Raw genomic sequence first — 20,148 nt, 5'->3', positions numbered from 1 at the left:
TGACCAACACATCTTTTGTTTAATTATCAAAATGCAAGCCATATATTTCATTTTTAAGTATCAATAGTAAAACAATAATTATATATACAATGTTAATAATGTGTATACAATAATAATGCTTATAACTTGTCAACATCTTTTTTTCTTTTTTTTTAATACAAAAAAACATGCGCTAAATGTGCGTGAACTGAACATTTGTTTTGTCATTTGACGGCAAACAACATAAATGCTATATATTGTCCAATTATTAGTAAATTTCAATGGTTTCATTTGGTAATTAATTGGGATAAATATAACAAGGGTAAGACATGATCCTTGATTAGCTTAAAATATGTTCCCAATCTGGGGTTGATTCTGCATTTATAGTACAGTTTTATCCATCTTTTTGTAGGTGCAATAATGTATGTATGATAGGTTACACCCAATCCTCAATTTCTAACACAAATAAAGTACACTCCATCTGTTGACAGGTGATGCGGATGGTGAGTGCAGAGCCTATGGTAACTTGGGGTCTGCCTATTTCTCCAAGGGAAACTACAAAGAGGCACTGTCACACGACCGGTTCCAGCTAGTTCTAGCAATGCGGCTGAAAGACCGGGCAACTGCAACCTCAGCGCTGGGTCGGCTGGGGCATGTGTACACTGCCATTGGAGATTACCCAAACGCTCTTCAGAGTCACAAACAGTGCGTGCTGCTGCTGAAACAGAGCAATGAGAGACTGCTCGAGGCACGAGAGATTGGCAACGTCGGGTCAGTGTACCTGGCTATGGGAAACTTTGAAAGTGCTGTTGAGTGTCACTTGGAACACTTGAAAATTGCTAAAAGTTTGAAGCATAGTGTTGAGGAGGCTAGAGCCTTAAGCAATCTTGGCAGTGCATATCATTATAAAAGGAATTATGAAAAGGCGATAGTGTATCATAAGCAGGTACTCAAAATTGCTGAGCAGAAAAATGACAAGTGTTTAGAAGCCCGTGCTTATGCTGGGCTTGGGCATGCAGCAAGATGCATGCAGGACTTTGCAATGTCCAAGACGTACCATGAAAGACAATTGGACAATGCTCTTCAGACCCGAGATAGGGTAGCTGAGGGGCGAGCGTGCTCAAATCTGGGAATTATCTTCCATCAGTTGGGTGAATATGAAGCTGCTTTGAAATTACATAAAGTACATTTAGACATTGCCAAGGAGTTGGGTGATAAAGCTAGTCAAGGAAGAGCACTCGGAAATATAGGTAATGCATATTGTGCTTTGAATAAGTATGAACAGGCAATAAAGTATCACAAGCAGGAATTAGCAATATCCACTGAAGTGAATGATCGGCATTCAGAGGGCTCCACGCATGGCAACCTCGCTGTTGCATATCAGACTTTAAAGATGTACGAAAGTGCTCATCAACATTATGTCGCTCACCTGAACATTTCCAGGGAGTTAAAGGACTCACACAGTGAGGCTAGGGCCGTGTGCAATCTGGGGAATTTCCACAGTTCTCGAGGAGAGTACACAAATTCAATACCATACTATGAACAATATTTAATGCTTTCTCAGGAATTACATGATTCGGAAGGTGAGGCAAAAGCATGTTTTTGTCTCGGTTATGCGCATTGCGCTCTCAGCAATTATCTAGAATCTGTCAGATATTACAAACAAGACTTGTCTATTGCTCAGGAAAAGGACAACAAGCTCGGAATAGCAAGGGCTTTCTGCAATCTGGGTCTTGCCCATAAAGCTTTGAACAATTTCAAAGAAGCTCTGGAATGCCAAAAAGAGTGTTTGAAACTGATGACTTCCTTGAAAAATATGAAAGGCAAATTTAGAGCCCTTGGAAATATAGGTGACATATTGCTAAAAACCGGTGAAACTAGTGAAGCAATTCAGTACTATACTCAACAGTTACAGTTGGCCAAGCAGTGCAACAATCAGGATATGACGGCTGCTGCGAATGGGGCCATGGGGTCAGCACATCGGTCCCTGCAGCAGTATGACAAGGCCCTTGCCTTCCACACGCAGGAGCTGAGCATTCGCCAGGACATGAATGACAAGAAAGGTGAATGCAGGGCACATGGCAATCTGGGGAGTGTTCACATGTGCTTAGGCAAATACATGAATGCATTTAAATGTTACGAGGAACAGTTAGAAAAGAGCCGTGAGCTTCAGGACAGCGCTATGGAGGCCAATGCGTGTGGAAATCTTGCCATTACCAAAATGAACATGGGAAATTTTGAGGAAGCTATAGGCCTGTTTGAACAACAGTTGGCAATGTTGGAACAAGTGCATGGGAATAATGCTACTTTCGATCGTGGCAGGGCTTTTGGTAACCTAGGAGATTGTTATGAAGCCCTCGGCGACTTTGAGGAGTCTATCAAATGTCATGAACAGTATCTGGCAATAGCTCAAAGCGCAGGACACAACTCAGACCAGGACAGGGCATATAGGGGCCTTGGAAACGCTCACAGGTCTGTTGGAAATCTTCAACAAGCTCTTGTGTGTTTTGAAAAGCGCCTGGTTGTTGCTCACGAACTGAACAGTGAGACAGCTAAGGCATCAGCATACGGTGAACTTGGCTGCCTGCATAGCCTGCTGGGGAACTTTGAGCAGGCAATATCGTGTCTGCAGCACCAGCTGGCCATTGCCCAACAGATGGAGGACAGGCTGTGTGAGGGGGATGCAGCCTGTGGGTTGGGAGGGGTCTACCAACAGATGGGAGAGTATGACAAGGCTCTGGAGTACCATCAGATGGACCTGCAGATAGCAGAGGACACCAACAACAAGACGTGCCAATGTAAGCACTCACAGAAATATTACTAACATCACAAAATATCTGAATATTTATGCTATATAAACAATATATAGCAGTATATTCTTTCACATTATTTTACAATTGAAAAATTCAACGGTTGCTGTTATGTCTGGGTAAGAATTGACATACATTTATTTGACAGTTGTTGATATATTAATTTTGTTCTTGTATAATGTACATGTGATAACAAATTCACAGAATTAGCCATTATTTCCATGTTGTTTAAAAGTGATACATTTATCATTTAAATAAATGTTTAATTTTAATTAAATGAATGATATTTCTTGTCTATCTCCATGGTAACAACTTTATTCCATGTTCAGGCCGTGCCTATGGTAACCTGGGTCTGTCCCACGAGTCACTGGGTGGATATGAGCGTGCAATCAGATACCAGGAGCAGCATCTGAGTATTGCAGCTGAGATGAATGACCGCGTGGCAAAAACTCTAGCCTACAGCAGTTTAGGTGGGTGGCTTGCGTATTGCAATTGTTTGTATTGCAGAATTAATGTTTGCTTTTCATTTAAATGTTAATGAGAGAAATATAAGGAAGGATTAGCTGATGTCCCAAATGTTTTATTTTTGTCTTTTAACAGTTGTTGAGTAATAATTTAAATTTGTGACATCAAAAACAGTATTGCTTATTTGATGTTTCAAGAAACAAATTAAAGCTTTAAATGCTGTTTACATGATCATGAAAAAAAGTTGTTTGCTCATATAAATAATGAGCATGTATTTTTATCACAAAAAGGCCGAGTCCACCACGCTCTCAACAACCACCAAAAGGCAGTGGAGTACCTGCGTCAGGGTCTCCAGATAGCGGAGCAGCTGGGGCGCATGGAGGACGAGGCCAAGATACGCCACCGCCTGGGACTCGCGCTCTGGGGCAATGGGAACCACGAGGAGTGTCAGCAGCAGCTCTACAAGGCCTCCGAGCTGTTTGAGAGTATTCGACGGGATGCACAGTTTAACAGCGAGTACAAGCTGTCACTGTTTGATCTGCAGACAGCGTGCTACCAAGCGTTGCAGGTATTATTATGGTCTGACTTAACAAAATAATACACACAAGATTTTCACAATTTAGCCTTCCATCTACATTTAGTATGATAGATTTAAGTATGTTACCAAGCTTTGCGCACTCTTGGCTTGCTCATTTGGCAAAGTTCTAGACAGCCATTCAGACAATCATAAATCTGAATCCCAATTTTGCCTGAAAACTTGTTTTCAATACATTTTTTTTCTGGCGCCATCCTCCCCTACCTAAGATTCAAGTTTAAATTCTTAGATTGGCTTACTTTGTCTAAGGAAATTAAATAAGCTAATAGACTACAATGAAATTAATCTTTGCAATAAGTGTCATGTTTAATAAAACAAGTAAAATATTGAGTGTATATAACAATAATATTGTCTACAACAATATCATCATGTTAATTGCATGGAGATGGAACACGAAAGAGATGTATTGTGTAAGTCAATATTTAATAAAAAAAAGCTTTTTTAAACGTTTGCTTAGTTACATTATTTGAAGAAAAAAGTTTTCATCATTGATCAGGAATGGATAATTAAAGGAAGGTGGAGTCAGTAAAATATGTGGTTAACAATTGAGTGTAAGAAAAGCATTAAAAGGCAAGTCAAATATTTCACTTTAAGCCTATTGTGTTGTATCACCATTTGTGGTTAAATGTACATTAGGGACCAAACTTTGGTCTTAAATGAAAGAATTTTAATGGGAAAACAACACTTATATGCTGAAGTTATTTCCAGAGGTATTGTTTTGATAGCTTTCAAACTTACAACATCAGTATCACATAAATATTGGTTCAGTTTGTTTACAATGAACATCCATTGTTACTGCTGCATCTGAACCAACATCAAAGAGACCTGACCTCGAATTCATTGTTTCAGGAGTCATTAAAATGAAAAAAAAATGAAAGAAATCTTATAAACTCAATTCCTTTATAATCATGTAACAATTTTAAAGCATACAAAGGATATTAAGATTTTCAATTTGTGTATATTCAATTAAAACTTGTCTTTCTTGAGTTCAATCAAAACTGCAAGCTAAAGATATGGTTTTATCGATATTCAAGCTCAACAAAAAAGGAAAATAAAAAACAAACCATCGGCAGAGCCTTATGTTGTGTAATTAGTTCCAGGAAATATAAACAAAAATGTTTAGTAAAATATTCGTGCTTGAATGATTAAGCAAAAATATGAAAAACAATGTCTGGATTATGCAGCACAGTAAAACAACATTAGCTTTATATCTGGTATTTTTAGGTTAACAAAAAGATATGTCAAGTGACTGTTACTGAAATACTGATAAATAAACTAAAAATAAAATCCAAACAATTTCTTACATATCTAGCGCGTCTTAGTCACCCTGAACAGACACCCTGAGGCTCTGGTGGTGGCTGAGAGGGCCTGCACCCGGGCATTCATAGACCTCCTGATGGAGAGACAAACAGGAAGTGATGGTTTCTATGGAAACCATGTAAGCGACCCTCCACCCATCACCACAGACCAGATTACAAGCATAGTACAGAGGCAGAAGAGCATGGTGCTGTACTTCTCTGTAGCATCGGGCTTCTTGTACAGCTGGCTAATGACACCCAGAGATGGTGAGATTTGTTCAACATTTCTCAATATGCCACTATAAGGAAGACATGTTTTGCCAACATTTTGTATTTTTCCTTTAATCATGTTTAAGTATTAATTGATCATGCAAGATAAAGCATTAATTAGGCATTGATGTTTGTAAAGATTGAACAAATTGAATGGGTAGTGGACTTTATTAGGGAATATATGGTTATTCATTTCAAGTTTCTGTGCAATTAAACCAAAATATCTTAGTACAAGAGTTAAATCAATAGTATTGAATGATGATATTTGAATAATGTTCACAAATTGAGTCACAAACTTAAGATTAAAAATTCTTCAATGGAGCTGTCCTCTGTGAAAAGGGGGTTTAATGCACGTGAGTAAATTGTTGTCCCCAGATTAGCCTGTGCATGTTCGCAGAGGCTAATCAGAGCGACACTTTTGGCCTTAACTAGATTTTTGCAAAGAAGAGACTTTTTTTTTTAAATTATCATAAAAGCAGAAAGTGTCGGCCCTGATTAGCCTGTGGGAACTGCACAGGCTAATCTGGGATGACGCACATGTATTAAAACCCTTTTTCACAGAGCATGGCCCCAATGTTATTCAGGTATAGTGAAATTCCACGAGACAAGTATGACAGACATTGAGAATGAGGTGGACGCTGGCGACAACATCAGTATGAAGTCTAGCGTGAGTTTCTCTGCGTGCTCGCTGCTAGACAACATGGTCGGCCAGATACGAGAGTCCATGGGAGTGGAGTCGCACGCTCCTAGCGGTCTACATAGGTCAGTAGAGACTCTTAGATTAGAAGCACATTGGAAGATTTGTGTGAAAAAGCTTACACCTGTTGAGATTTATTTCAAATATAGAAGATGACTTTATGACATCACTTGATTGTTTGATGTATGAGTTGTTTAATAAAAATCATAAATGCTATTGTATTTTTAATTTTTATTAATTATTAATTCTCAATCATTAAAAGTATTCTAATTGTCAATATTTGATTGTCTGTGTTTCAATACATGTGTTAAATCAGGTTTTTATTTGTTATTGTTAACATAGATCCCATATATATTATATAAGAAAAATATGCACAAAAATTCATGCTTATACAGTATATTATATTATATACATATTTATTGAACACAGTGTGGGTGGCGTTGCTTAATTTTAATTTAATATTGCAGCAATACAGAAAAAATCTTATATATACCAGGACACGATAACAAAACGAGATATTGGGGATCATAAACTTATGGCTAAGACAAAAAAAATGGGTTATTAGCGCCTCATCATATAATTTATGTTTATTAAAATCTTAAAGTTGCAACACAGTTTCAACATTTTGATAATCACAGTAAAGCATGCTTTAATCTTAATTTATTGTGCTTTGTTTGCTAGATCATAGACTGTAAATACCTTTAAAAATAGCAGGAAACTGTCACCAATACAATATTTCGGTGAAAATGTATTTTTACACCTCTCATGTGAACCCAACAACACTAAGCTGCAAGTAATGTTCTTAATTTTGGGATATTAGTGAGATTCTAATATTTGATTATTACTGGCCATCCTTAGTCATCAAACATGTGACTCCGATGATTTGATGGAGCAGTCCACACAGGCTAATCAGGAACAACTTTTTCTGCCTAAACTTGATTTTTGTTAAAAAGAGACTTTCTTTAAACGAAAAATATCATTAAGGCAAAAAGTGTCGTCCCTGCGGACTGCACAGGCTAAACACTTTACGCACATGCATTAGACCCCTTTTTATACATAAGTATTTTTTTGAAATTATCACCACAGTGAATCTGTTCCCGTATTGCAGGGGAGCTTCCAGGTCTGTGAGCCTGAATGACAGCACCCTTGACATCGAGGACAGCTGGGAGCAGCAGCTGGAAGAGCTTGGGGACAAATTGAACGCAGAGAACGACCGCACTGGCTTTCTGCGCATCGTGAACCGCAACCACCTCTTCAACAGCAGCAACTACAGCCTCGGCAGTATGCTCAGTGTCAACGCCAGTCTCAACTTGTCTTATCCTGGCGGCGGTTTGAGTCGTAAGGGTAGCGTGAAAAATAAGTTTGGGAACCAGTCAGCGATATCGGCCCTCTATCATCTCCTTATTGAACCCTTTGAGGACACAATGAGAGAGAAAGTGGAGGAGGTGGGCTCAACTTCCAATGATCTTATTCTGGTTCTGCAAGGTGATCTGTTCTTGATTCCATTTTCTGTGCTTCGCAAGGATCAAACTATGGAATATTTATTTGAAAGATTCAATTTGATTGTGGTGCCCTCCTTGTCATCATTACAAAACAGCAAGAACGAACGACAAGGTCGACCTGTGATAGATTCATCAGGTGCAGTGGTTGTGGGTAACCCAAAACTTACATCTTCCATTTGCCATCACTGGCACCTACAGGACATTCCTTCATCCGAGTATGAAGCAAGAATTGTGGGTGAAATATTGACAGCTAGGCCTCTGATTGGCCAGGAAGCCACAAAAGGTGCTGTGCTCAATCAAATCGAACAAGTGGAAGTGATACACTTTGCTGCCCACATTTCGTGGAAACTTTCGTCTGTGATACTGTCCCCAGGGGAGGTTGCCTCCCATCCTCCAGCCAGATTTCCAACCATCGATTCGGATGACAGTGCAAGTGACATCAGCACGTTTGACGGACCATCGCTGGCAGAATATCTCCTCACAGCAGCTGACATACTGAACTTGAAACTCCATGCTAAACTTGTGGTTCTGAGTTCTGGGTACACAGATGATCGTGCTGGACGCATCAACACTGACGGAGTGGTAGGCTTGACAAGGGCCTTGCTGTCTGCAGGGGCCCAGGCGGTCCTGTATTGTCTGTGGCCGGTACCAGACCAGGCCTCCAAACTCCTCATGAGAACTCTCTATCTAGGCCTGCAGGAAGGCAAATGTGTGTCCCAGGCATTGACGTTTGCGGTCAAAACCGTACAGTGCACCAAGCAATTCTCCCACCCGTCCAACTGGGGAGGCTGGGTTCTGATAGGCCAGGATGTGAGGTTGAGCAGTAAGGTTGCCCAGATGGGACACGCCATCTGTGAGCTGCTACAGAACCCCTCCCAGTGCAGGGAGGCCATGCGAGTGCTCCTACATCTGGTAAGTTGGAAGATCAACATTTGGATTCTAATATGCTGTGATTTTTTGTTTAAAAAATAGGTATTCAATTGTTAAGCATTATACATTCCATCTGTATGTAGTGTAACCAAATGCAACATAGTCAACTTGTGTGAATTTAATATTTAGTTGGCCCATCTATGGTTTTCATTTTAATTGGTAACAAAGGCACAGTCTTGCATTATTTAATATGTTTACTTACAGTACAGTACTTACAGTTAACACATTGGAAAGTCTCACAATGATAAATACATGTTATAAAGCAGTAACTATGACGACTATGTTGGCCATTTTCAGATTGAGAAGTCCTTGCAGCGTATCCATCAGGGCTCCAAGAACTCCATGTACACAACTGCACAGTCCATAGAGAACAAGGTGGGCGGGCTCAATGGATGGAAGGACCTCCTGCAGGCCGTAGGGTTCAGGTTTGAGCCCTCCCTCAATGGTCTCCCACCGGCCGTATTCTTCCCGCAGAGTGATCCTGGGGACAGGCTGACTCAGGCCTCGGCCAGCTTGCAGGCGTTGCTAGGTGAACATTAGCTGGGCTTACAAAACAACTCATTTGTCAATAGACTCTGTTAATCAATAAAATATTAATTTCGAGTGAGTCACTGTCATTTTTGTATGAAGAATAAATTTGAGAGTAATTGATTTCAGTGATTCCTAAGGAGATTTGTTGATACTGTGTCTTATGGTTTGAATTTTTAGAAAATAGCTTATCTAATAAAGTTTAACTGTTTTTATATGCACAGAATTCAGAGCTTTTTAATGTGGATGACATTTTATGGTAAAAATAAATTCCAAGAATAATGCTCATGAGGGTTGCTTTTTCAGGTCTACCACCAGGAAGTTGTCAAGCTTTCGCCAAGTTCTTGAACAATTATGAGGCAGGGGAGGCAATCATCAGAGTTGTAAGTTGGGCTTTTGCAAGTTACCTCCCTTCCCATTGCTGACTGATTCATGTTATGCCCCAACACATAAGGAGGCACTAATAATTAGACTCTTCTGTCAATACATGCTGATGTACAAAGGTCCAGAAGCTTGCGTTTGGAACTCCTCCTTACCTAGTTAGTGGATCTCGATCAAACTGGTGTTGCTCAATGTGTAGATGATTTTGAAGATTAAAACTTTGGCTTTGACCCTTTTTGGATAGTTTTGGTGTTTTGTCTGTTTGTCCACAACAGAGCATGTAGATGCCTGAGGTTTTCATGTCCTCTTTCATTACTGGATCTTCTGAAACTTTTACAGTTTTATTACCTTAACCCTTTGCATGCTGGGTAATTTGTCTTCTGCTAAAATGTCGTCTGCTGAATTTCTAAAATTAGCATTTTCTTCGATTTTTTTCAAAGAATACTATCAGAATCTTACACCTTATCCATATAAAATGCAAAACATATGGTATTTTAAAACAAAACAACCTGTACAATACAAAGTTTTGCCATGTTTAAAAGCACCTATAGCAAGTGGCCTACCTATAATCCAGAATCTGTGGCGTCTCATCAGGATCCAAACTGTTTGCAAAGGCCTTCAAAACTCGGTTCCCGCACTGAAAGGGTTAAAGCGTAGATGATCAGTAGGAAATGAAAAATTTCTGCAACAAGGTTTTGCAGAAATAAGGCCCTGAATCTGTTTTTCTACCTTTTAATATAGTCTCAACATTTTCTGGTTTCAACTCTTGTCTTTGACACATTTCTAGTTGATCATAGACATACAAATAGTTTTATTAAATCATACATACATGGACTAACAAAAGGCTTATAAACTAATCATATGAAACAAGTTAAAACATGTCCCATTTTTAACCATACTGGAATCACCAAGGACGGCTTTTTATCAGTAGACGAAAATTTGTTCTTCACTTTTAATTAAATGTTCTATGGTCAAACTTTCAGGCATTGTTCAAAATGATATGAAATAGTACCTTTTATATTTGTATTGTCTGATGTTGAAACAATTGTAAAATTATGCGCTTTTTTCAATTTATTTAGCCTTTCTGCTAAATCATACAATGCATGCCACATGCTTCGTCAAGAGTTTATTTTTAATTACTTTTGCAATAAATTCTATTTTTTATCAACCATATAATGTATACCTCATGTTATGTATACCTCATAAAATGATTACCTAATCTTTTAAGTGAAGAGTACAGAGACCATCTTAATAACAAAAATTATGGTAAAATACTATCAATATGAGTCATGTTCTGAGAAAACTGGGCAAAATGAATGTGCGTAAAGTGTCGTCCCAGATTAGCCTGTGCAGTCCTCACAGACTAATCAGGGATGACACTTTAGGCCTTATCTTGATTTTTGCTACGAAGAGACTTTCTTGACACTAAAAATACCATTAAAGCGGAAAGTGTCGGCCCTGATTAGCCTGTGTGGACTGAACAGGCTAATCTGGGACAACACTTTATGCACATTCATTTAACCCCCTTTTCACAGAACAAGACCCATATGATTATCATTGTATATGATGAATGTGATTGACAATCAGTTTATGATGACAAGAACACAATACAGAAAGAAAAGGCCTGCAATTTATTTTGCAATTTACTCTAATATTGCAATTTTTAAAGACAAATGTCATAAAAGTATTTCTACATTTGTACCATTTCTGTCCCAGATGCGGGACATCCTGAGCAAGATGGCTGCCAAGGACTCCAACATGGATGTGAAGGTCAATGTGAAGCTGTGGCGTGTCAACGGCTGCCATGAATTCCTCGCCTCACTCAGTATGCACAGCTTGACATTGTCTATTTACAGATGTACTAAATGTTAGATTTTAATTAAAGCCAACGTTGTCTGGGAATTGGACCACTGGTTTCTGGATAATAGACAAATGGTGACTGGCGAATCTGTCTTGGAAATTCATAATGTATATTAAATGATTCAATAATATTTGTGCCTTAATATGCTGTTATCTGATGGTTTGTCTATTTTTGAAAGCATGGTTAATATTTTCTGGATTATTTTTAGCTGTTTCTAAAATTATTATTATTACCCTTGTAATACAAAAATGGGTCTTTTGCCATGTGCAAATGTGCAGTGTTGTCAGATGCTACACTTGCCGCTATTGAGTCATGACAGGTTGTGTGGTCTCATCAGTGGACATGTTGGCTCTTCATCCGAGTGCACAAATTCTGGCCGCATAATTATGGCACAAGTTTTGCATGACCCCAGTTATAAAGACTAGTATTTTGACATTTGAGCTGGTTCAAGATGCTTATTGTTTTAAGTTTCTATTGTTTGACATATTGCATTCTTAGTATTTTGAATGCATGTTTAGACACTCAATATGATGTGAACAAAAATCTGGATTAGAAAAGTTCTCTTATGTATTTTTATGTCCCCCAGTCTATACTGAGGGACACATGTTTTTCCCCCGTCTGTTTGTAGGTTTGTTGGTTTGTTTGTTTGTGTCAAACTTTTTACATTGGCCATAACTTTTGCAATATTGAAGTAAGCAACTTGATATTTGGCATGCATGTGTATCTCATCGAGCTGCACATTTTGAGTGGTGAATGGTCAAGGTCATCCTTCAAGGTCAAATATATGGTGGGGGGCATAGTGTTTTACAAATACATCTTTTTGCAAATGAAATTAGAACTAAACTTTACTTTGCTCTGCCCCTTGGATTTCATTTTGCTTGATGTAATAATATGAGTATAATTTATTATATAATTTTATAAATGAGTCTCTTGGACAATCAGGCTTCATGCATGTGTGTAAAGTATCTCACATTGGCTTTGCAGTCCGCTGGTTTGAAACTTTCCACCTGAAGTCAGGATTTTGTGTTTCTTTGAAATTTCAAATGTATATCATATATGTTACTTTCTGAGAGAACTGGGCATAATGCATGTGCGTAAAGTGTCGTCCCAGATTAGCCTGTGCAGTCCACACAGGCTAATCAGGGACGACACTTTCTGCCTAAATTGGATTTCTGCTAAGAAGTATGGACTGCACAGGCTAATCTGGGAAGACACTTTTATGTACATGCATTATGCTCAGTTTTCTCAGAACAAGACTCATGTAAAGCATGGTTTCAGGTATGGACCTCGTTGAAGTGGGAAATGATGACATCACATTACGTCTGGGCAAGCAGGCCAACAAACGCCACCTGCAGTTTGCTCTGCAGTCTTTGGTTGCTGTTTTTGGTAAGTGCACATTTACATATGATATTTACAGCCGTCAATACCCACAAAAGCTTTTCTTATGCACCTTTCTTATAGTTCTAATTTTAAAAAAAAGCCTGAAGATATAAACTTGAAATTGCGCCCAATGTTTTTTCAGGCCTTTTTTTTCAATTTGAAAGTTTCACTAAAATAAGTTGTATATGACACTTATTTACTATGTGCCAGCTTGATTTGCTTGGCTGAATAGGCAAATGGAAGTATGCAAACAATTATCCTTTTGCATATCATTTTATCTTTTGCCAATATTATATTTCTAGTAATTTGATTAAACAAGTTCTGTGTGTAATAACTTGAACACAAGCTCATACCACACATGCAGCACATATATGACACAAGTATCACATCACATGTAATTAACATTTTCTCTGCCATCAAATTACCCCATCCATATTATAAAGAACATTTTTGTGACATGTTGAACATGGGTGTTAAAACATTACCTTCAATGCTCTGTAGCAGGGAACTTGAATGTTTCTGTATCCCAGAATTTATGAATATTTCATTGGCATTAACCCATTTATGCCAAGCGTCTAGAAAAAAGACCTTGGCAAACAGCGTAGACCTAGATGAGGCGCCGCATGATGCGGCGTTTCATCTGGGTCTGCGCTGTTAGCTTAAAGGAATTTCTGTAAGAAATATTCTAAATATAGAAATAAATATACTAGACATCCCTAATTTTGGAAATTAATTGATCCAATTTAGAAGGATGGGAAAGTCCACTATGCATAAATGGGTTAAGCTTATAATATGGGTTCTCCAGGAGATAAATGTGTGTGTCTGTCATTGGAGCAATGAGTTGATGTAAAGGATACCGAGCAACAATAAATTGATGCTTTGGTTGCATGACTATTAAAAATTGAATGTCTTATGATTTTCACGGAAAGTAACTATATTTTGAGCTGTAATTTTGTTGTTTAATGATAATTTATCGAAAGGTTGATTAATTAAAATATAAATTTGAGGAGATATAAAGATATAATATATTTGTTTATATTCATATGTTTGACAAAACATGTTGATAAAATATTTGAGAAATTATCAGCAATTTTAGTGTTGTTTTAGAATTGCTTTTAAGTGTATGACTGTGTACTTTATACCGGTGTACAATTCCTTGGTATTCAATTTAGACTGGGGAAATGTTTAAAGAAAAAGACATTAATAGAATTTTCAGATGGTAACATTTAATCAAATCGGAGTGTATTATAAACAAAATGAAATGGGCAACTTACCATTTTAACTTACACTATTAGCTGTACAATAAGTATGATGCTGTTTAAAAAAATACCCCAAACCCCAAACAAAAGATAGAAAAAACAGAATGGCCTAATACTTGCATGTTAAAGTCCTTATAATCTGACCTTTTTCCTGAAAAGCCATGGAAGAGATCCAACGTTCCAGAAGCTTTCCTAAAACCCTTCAATCCAATACTATATAATTATGGAATATATTTTTTAATCTCATTTCAAGACCATCGTTCCATTTCGTACAATCCTTATTTTCTCTCCATTCCAAAGTCTATTTACTGCCCACGCCTGCTGCACTTTATGTTCACTGTTGCCATGTTGGGCTGGTACTACTTTCAGACACCCAAGAGGCACCTCGCTCCCTGAACATTGACAGCTCGAGCAGCCTCGAGAGCCTGTCTTCCTCCCACAGTGGCTCCACCTCGACCTCCAACTTCTCCAAGGGCAGCACCCCACCCCTCTCCCCCCGCGGAAAGAAGAAGTCCCTGTTCAACCCAGCCGAGATGGAGAAGATGAGGATCAGGAACAGCCGCATGAGCCAGGTGGGATCCTTTTTTTGGGGTGGCTTTTACCTCTACATTTTGTTTGTGTATAATGAGTAAAAAAAAATTATAGGTAGGCCACTTGCTATAGGTGCTTTTAAACATGGCAAAACTTTGTATTGTACAGGTTGTTTTGTTTTAAAATACCATATGTTTTGCATTTTATATGGATTAGGTGTAAGATGTAGTTTTTTTTTTACAAAATAAGTACAATACCATAACCCTGGCAAATTTGTAAATATTTAAACAGGCCAGCTCAATTAACATAAGGCTTGTAACATTTTTAGCTGGACTATTATATATGAAATATATATCGTGGAGCTATCCTACTCACCCCAGCGTCGGCGTTAGCGTGCAAATGTTAAAGTTTGCATACTACCCCAATTATTTCCTATGTCCTTTGACATATTGCTTTTATATTTTGCATACTTCTTTACCAACATGATCCCAATCTATAAACAAGAGCAGACAACTGTATCAAGCATTTTGACAGAATTATGGCCCCTTTTATACTTAGATAATTGAACATTTTGCTTAAATTGCCAAAACTTCTTTATTTATGATCGCATTTGATTCATACTTTGACAAAACAACACTTACCTGATATACCACAATGCACTCAAACCAAACCATCCCTCATGCCCCCCCCCCCCCTAAAAAAAATTATTGTTTCCTTGTTTTTGAAAGATCATATATTAAATGACCACACACCCACATTATACCCCCCCCCCCCCTCTCCATGATGGCTTATGTTATACTGTCAAGCACTCAAATAGTCGAGCAAGCTGTTCTCAGGCAGCTCTTGTTTTTCTCACAACCAACATTATAGGACTTTGGATAACTGCTGTTTTTCTACAAAATGACTCATAAAGATCCAGATAGTTTGCATCATATTTCTTTTCCCACTGTTCATATGCACTGCATGATTGTTTTAATGCTATGCCTGTGTGTCTCTTTTAGGGTGGTCTTACTGGTCGTAAACTGTTACCAGGGAAGTCACCGCGGGCGGTGAGCAGTGATCCAGCCCTGTGTTTGCAGTACCAAAATCAGATCAAAACCATGTACCGTTCCCAGTCCAACAGTCCCCATGAGATCTCTGTGGTCGCCCTTAGTGACAGTGACACAACTGCCAGCCCTACCTTGGGAAGCAGCTCTGCTAGTGATAAATTCCAGGATTTACAACATGCCGAGCCATTCAGTCTAAGTTTTGATGGTCGCAGTGACAAAAGTGGCTATAGTGGCAATAGCGAAAAGAGTGGGAATGAAACTTTTACAAAGGCTTCTGCATTGACTGGTGATGATGTAAATGATAAGACATATATTGAGGATGAGCAAGAGGAGAGGAGAGACTTAATGTTCACAAGAAATGGTGAAAATAGGCATTCTGATATGTCTGACAATAGCAGTATAAGTCAAGGCATTCAAGCTGACAAGGATATGCACAAACCAGAATCAGACATGTCTGATGTGAGCATGACGTCTGAAGGTCGCTTGACCCCCAGGAATCAGAAAGATCTGGAGCATTTCCTTCAAGTAACTGATGAGTCTGGTATTGTCTCTGAGACGACATCGTCCAATCACAGTGAGGCTTCACAACAAAGTGATCAGACCAACTACAGGTTTGATCCAGCAGAGATTGCACAGAAGATCATGACAGATGTTTCCGACAAAAAATCTGCCCTGGAATCAATGCAGATGTTCAGTCGCATACAAACTCAGAAAGAAGTTGACTTTATGAGAAATGAGTTTCAAAGACAGACTTCAGAAAATAGTGCTAAACAAAGTTCCAACGAAAGATTATCAGAGGCAAGTTCTGTTGTCTCTGTTAACTCTGTACAGACTAAAATCAGTGCTCTGTCTGGAGCAAACATTTCAGCATTTTCAAGTCCTGCTCATAAACCACGCATTCCACCACCAGTGGCTTCCAAGCCAAGTTCATACAAGTCCAACTCCACAGGACTGAGAGAAAAATCCTCCAAAGTACTGAACCTTTCTGAAGCATCAAATGTTGAAAAATCACCTGTAGCAAATGACCATTCAATATCTACAAAACTTCCACCAAAGCCATTCACAGGTTCAGTACTAAATCCCACAGCTTTCTCCACAGCACCTATAGTGTTGAGTAAAAAAGACAGCTTCACTTCCAGCACAAGTGCAGGCTCTACTATGTCATTCAGCTCATTCCGACCCTCGGGGAGAGCACCCGTCTCTGACACAAGCTCATTCCACCGTCCAGATAGCTCCACCAGCACCAGCAGCTATTGCTCTACTCCCACCTCCATACAAACTGTCATCTATCGACCCCATGGGGACAAGAAGACAGCCCCAGATTCACCGTGTGTTGTTTCTTATGACTCTTCCAGTGACCAGACCTCTGGTTCTGGATCAGCAAGCACCATGACACCTGTCAGCGAGTCTACCAGCCAAGTAGGCATCGTTTCCAGCTTGAAGCGTGATTCCTCCCCAGCACTGAGTTCCAGTTCATCGACTTCTGGAACAAGTGGAAAGCAGAAGAAGAAAGTTAGCTTCTCTGATTCTGATCCATCTGACACCCCTTCACCATTAGACTCGAGTTCAAGCTCAACTCATTTATCATACTTTGATTTCACAAAATCAACACTGACTGGATCTGTCTCAAGCAATCTTGCACAAAATCGCTACTTGCCACAAAGCTCATCAAACAGTTCATTGGAAAGTGCTGGATTTCACAAGAGCTATGGTAGTGCAGTGCGTCCACCACCGCCCAGTTATCAGTATGCAATCAGAAACTCTCAGTTACTTCTCAGTAAATCACTAGATGAGAAGACATTCAGGCCCGCACTTCAGAAACAGTTATCTAGTCAGAGTGTGTCCCCAGGTTCCTCACTGAACAGTTCCCTCGATGAAATGAGCCGTTTCACTCATGGGCAGCAGTCCCCTAGATCGGTCATGCAAGGAATGGCACACACATCAGCAGCCTACCCCCAGATTGGCCCTTCAGGCAGTCCTTCTTCACCACAACATTATTCCCCACAAAGCCAGCCAACCCAGTTCAATGGGCCAAATTTGACTGGTCAGTATAATAATGGACAACCCCAGTTTTACCAAAGTAGACAACCACAAGTGAGTGGCTACAAACACCAGTTACCCCAGCGTGTTCTTCATCCAGTTAGCCCAGGTCATGGCTCCAACACAACACCTGAGATTCCACCAAGAGGTATTCTTCCACAGAGACCCTCCAATATCACAATTAATAGCAGATCGCCAAACTTCCCAAATATGTCGCCAGGACATTCTCATGTCCAGACAGTTCACAGTGTGCCTATTTTACCGTCCCAAGGCACCAACAGGCTAGTCATGTCCCCTATAAAGGAGGGAATTCCACTGATGAATGTCAATTTCAGTAGCCAGGATGCCAGATTCTCTCAAAACTCTGTCACCTCGCCCACACGACCTGTTGTGCTTTCTCAGCCTGTGCAATTGGACCACGGTGCAACCCGGCATGATCAGTACCAGCTTCCGGCCTCTAAGGAGCCATCAGGTACTTCCTTCCCCAACTATAGTGGCCAATCAGGGATGGCTTATCAGCGAAGCCAGTCCATGGATTACATCAGCCAGTACAGCAGACAGAATCCTAGCAAGCCTTTGTCTCACAGCTATGAGATGACGGACTTTCCACCTCAATTTTCACAGTCACACACAAACATAAGTCAAAACACAGCGGTGTTAGACAGAAGTCAGGGCTATCCATCAACAAATGACAGTTTGCGTCAGGCTATTTCAAATCTGTCTCTTGGTCATCAAGCAAAGAGACGACCCCCTGTCCCACCAGCTAGAATTGACAGCTGGGAGAACATGGACAAACATGTCAATGGAATGTCTATGGTTCAGGAAAACATCCGACAGACTCCTTCAATGCAGCATGTGTATCCCCAGAATAGCCAGTCTGAACTAATCCGGGGCCACTTAATATTTGGACAGCCGGGCAGTTCATTGTCAGCACCTAAATATACTGGGGAGAATGGTCAAGTGTCTATGGGTCAGTTAATGCAGGGGGTTCATGGGCAAACTTCTATGAACATGTACATTCAAAATAGCGACACTGCCTCTACTACAACACCACACAATGCAGTTCACAGAACACAGGTCATCGCCAACGGACACTGTGCCCCCAGCACCTCACATGCCCATAGCAGCATGAATGGCTTTACTCAGCAGCAACCCAGCAATCCCAGTCTGATGTACAGGCCTCCTGAGCCTAGGGTGCCCCAGACGGAGATCATGCCCCTGCCACTCACCAATGGAACTACCCACAGGCCGGACCACACCCCCATGTCACCTACTGTCAATGGACCCCTGCATCGGATAGGAATCGGCACTGACAAGAAGAGCTTTGCAAGAACTAATGTTATTCAGGCATCAAAGTGTTGATAGTTTGAACAGTGCATATGTGATAATCAATGTTGCATGTTTGTGGCCAGTAAGCATACAGGCATTTGTACTTGAGTTAATTGAGATACAAACAAGTTAAGACTTCTTTGTTGTGTTTAATGGTTTTAAGTTATTGCTCTTGATAATGACTAAATATTTTTTAAAACATTTGTATTTTAATCATATGAGATCTTTTCCTCTTTGATGAGCTTGATACGATGAAAAGGCCCATTTTAATAACATTTATTAACAACTGTTGTTACTGATTGCAAACAAATTCTTACATTAACCCATTTATGCCTAGCGTTTACAAAAAAGGCATAATGCGGCGTCTCATCGGGGTCTACACTGTTTGCTAATAAAGGAATTTCTGTAAGAAATATTCTAAGAATAGAAAGATATACCAGAAACCCCTTTAATAGGAAATAGACTCCTCTAACTGTTAAGGTCAGAAGAGTCCACTAGGTCTAAATGGGTTAAAAAAATGTAGCAAGATATTCATGAACCATTCATTGACTCTTCCTTTTACCTTCTGGAAACACACTCGCACATGAAGGAATCATTTTTCAAAGTTGTTATAATGTGTTATATATATCTAATCATAGATAAATGTAAATTCATATATTTTCTCAAATGACTGGAACTAGTACCATTCGCGAGGTAGTGAGGAAATAAATGACTTTCATCATTAAATTTGTGCAAATTGCAATGTTCATTAAATAATTGTTATATATACATTATTGATATGTGTATTTTGTAGGCTTAATAACTTATTAAAAGTGTGTGAATCTCTGGACCTTGTATCTTGTCAGATAATGTTATTGCATTTATTTCTGTTTAGTTGGTTGTTGTTTCTGTGAAATATAACTTCATCATATTTTTGTAATCACTCTTGTTTTCAATCTTGTAAATATACTTATGTTCATTTAGTAATATATGGTATGCATGTCTCTAGCGCAAACATTTGTAAATAAGACATATATTGTAAATTGTTTTAAACTATGTTGAACTTGTGTACAAATGAGTTGTACACTCCCCATGCACACATTTTATTATATACACATGATGTGCTGTAAATAATGACATATTTATAAACAAATTTAAGTGTTATTATTATGTGCTGGTTATTTTATGAACTTTTTATATTTGTTATTAACAGAAACAATATTGAAATGTTTCCTGTAAAGGAACAAATAAAACTAATTACTGAA

General features: G+C 39.1%; 1 protein-coding gene across 2 annotated transcripts in view; it reads left to right on the top strand.

Moving 5' to 3' along the window:
* LOC127869321 (tetratricopeptide repeat protein 28-like) overlaps nt 1-20,148 on the top strand; it is a 138,486-nt gene extending 118,338 nt beyond the window's left edge. For both annotated transcript variants that reach the window (XM_052411787.1, XM_052411796.1), the window contains 12 exons: nt 471-2,777; nt 3,119-3,259; nt 3,545-3,822; nt 5,162-5,414; nt 6,002-6,179; nt 7,223-8,528; nt 8,844-9,075; nt 9,381-9,457; nt 11,172-11,280; nt 12,595-12,702; nt 14,325-14,527; nt 15,488-20,148. In XM_052411787.1, coding sequence (XP_052267747.1) covers nt 471-2,777; nt 3,119-3,259; nt 3,545-3,822; nt 5,162-5,414; nt 6,002-6,179; nt 7,223-8,528; nt 8,844-9,075; nt 9,381-9,457; nt 11,172-11,280; nt 12,595-12,702; nt 14,325-14,527; nt 15,488-18,937 — 8,642 coding nt within the window. In that variant the 3' untranslated portion in view covers nt 18,938-20,148. The remainder of the gene's footprint in view (nt 1-470; nt 2,778-3,118; nt 3,260-3,544; nt 3,823-5,161; nt 5,415-6,001; nt 6,180-7,222; nt 8,529-8,843; nt 9,076-9,380; nt 9,458-11,171; nt 11,281-12,594; nt 12,703-14,324; nt 14,528-15,487) is intronic.

This window comes from Dreissena polymorpha, chromosome 1, assembly GCF_020536995.1.
Source record: "Dreissena polymorpha isolate Duluth1 chromosome 1, UMN_Dpol_1.0, whole genome shotgun sequence".
Taxonomy (NCBI): domain Eukaryota; kingdom Metazoa; phylum Mollusca; class Bivalvia; order Myida; family Dreissenidae; genus Dreissena; species Dreissena polymorpha.
The sequence above is the reverse complement of the archived record's forward strand: the minus strand, read 5'-3'. Positions and strand labels throughout refer to the sequence as shown.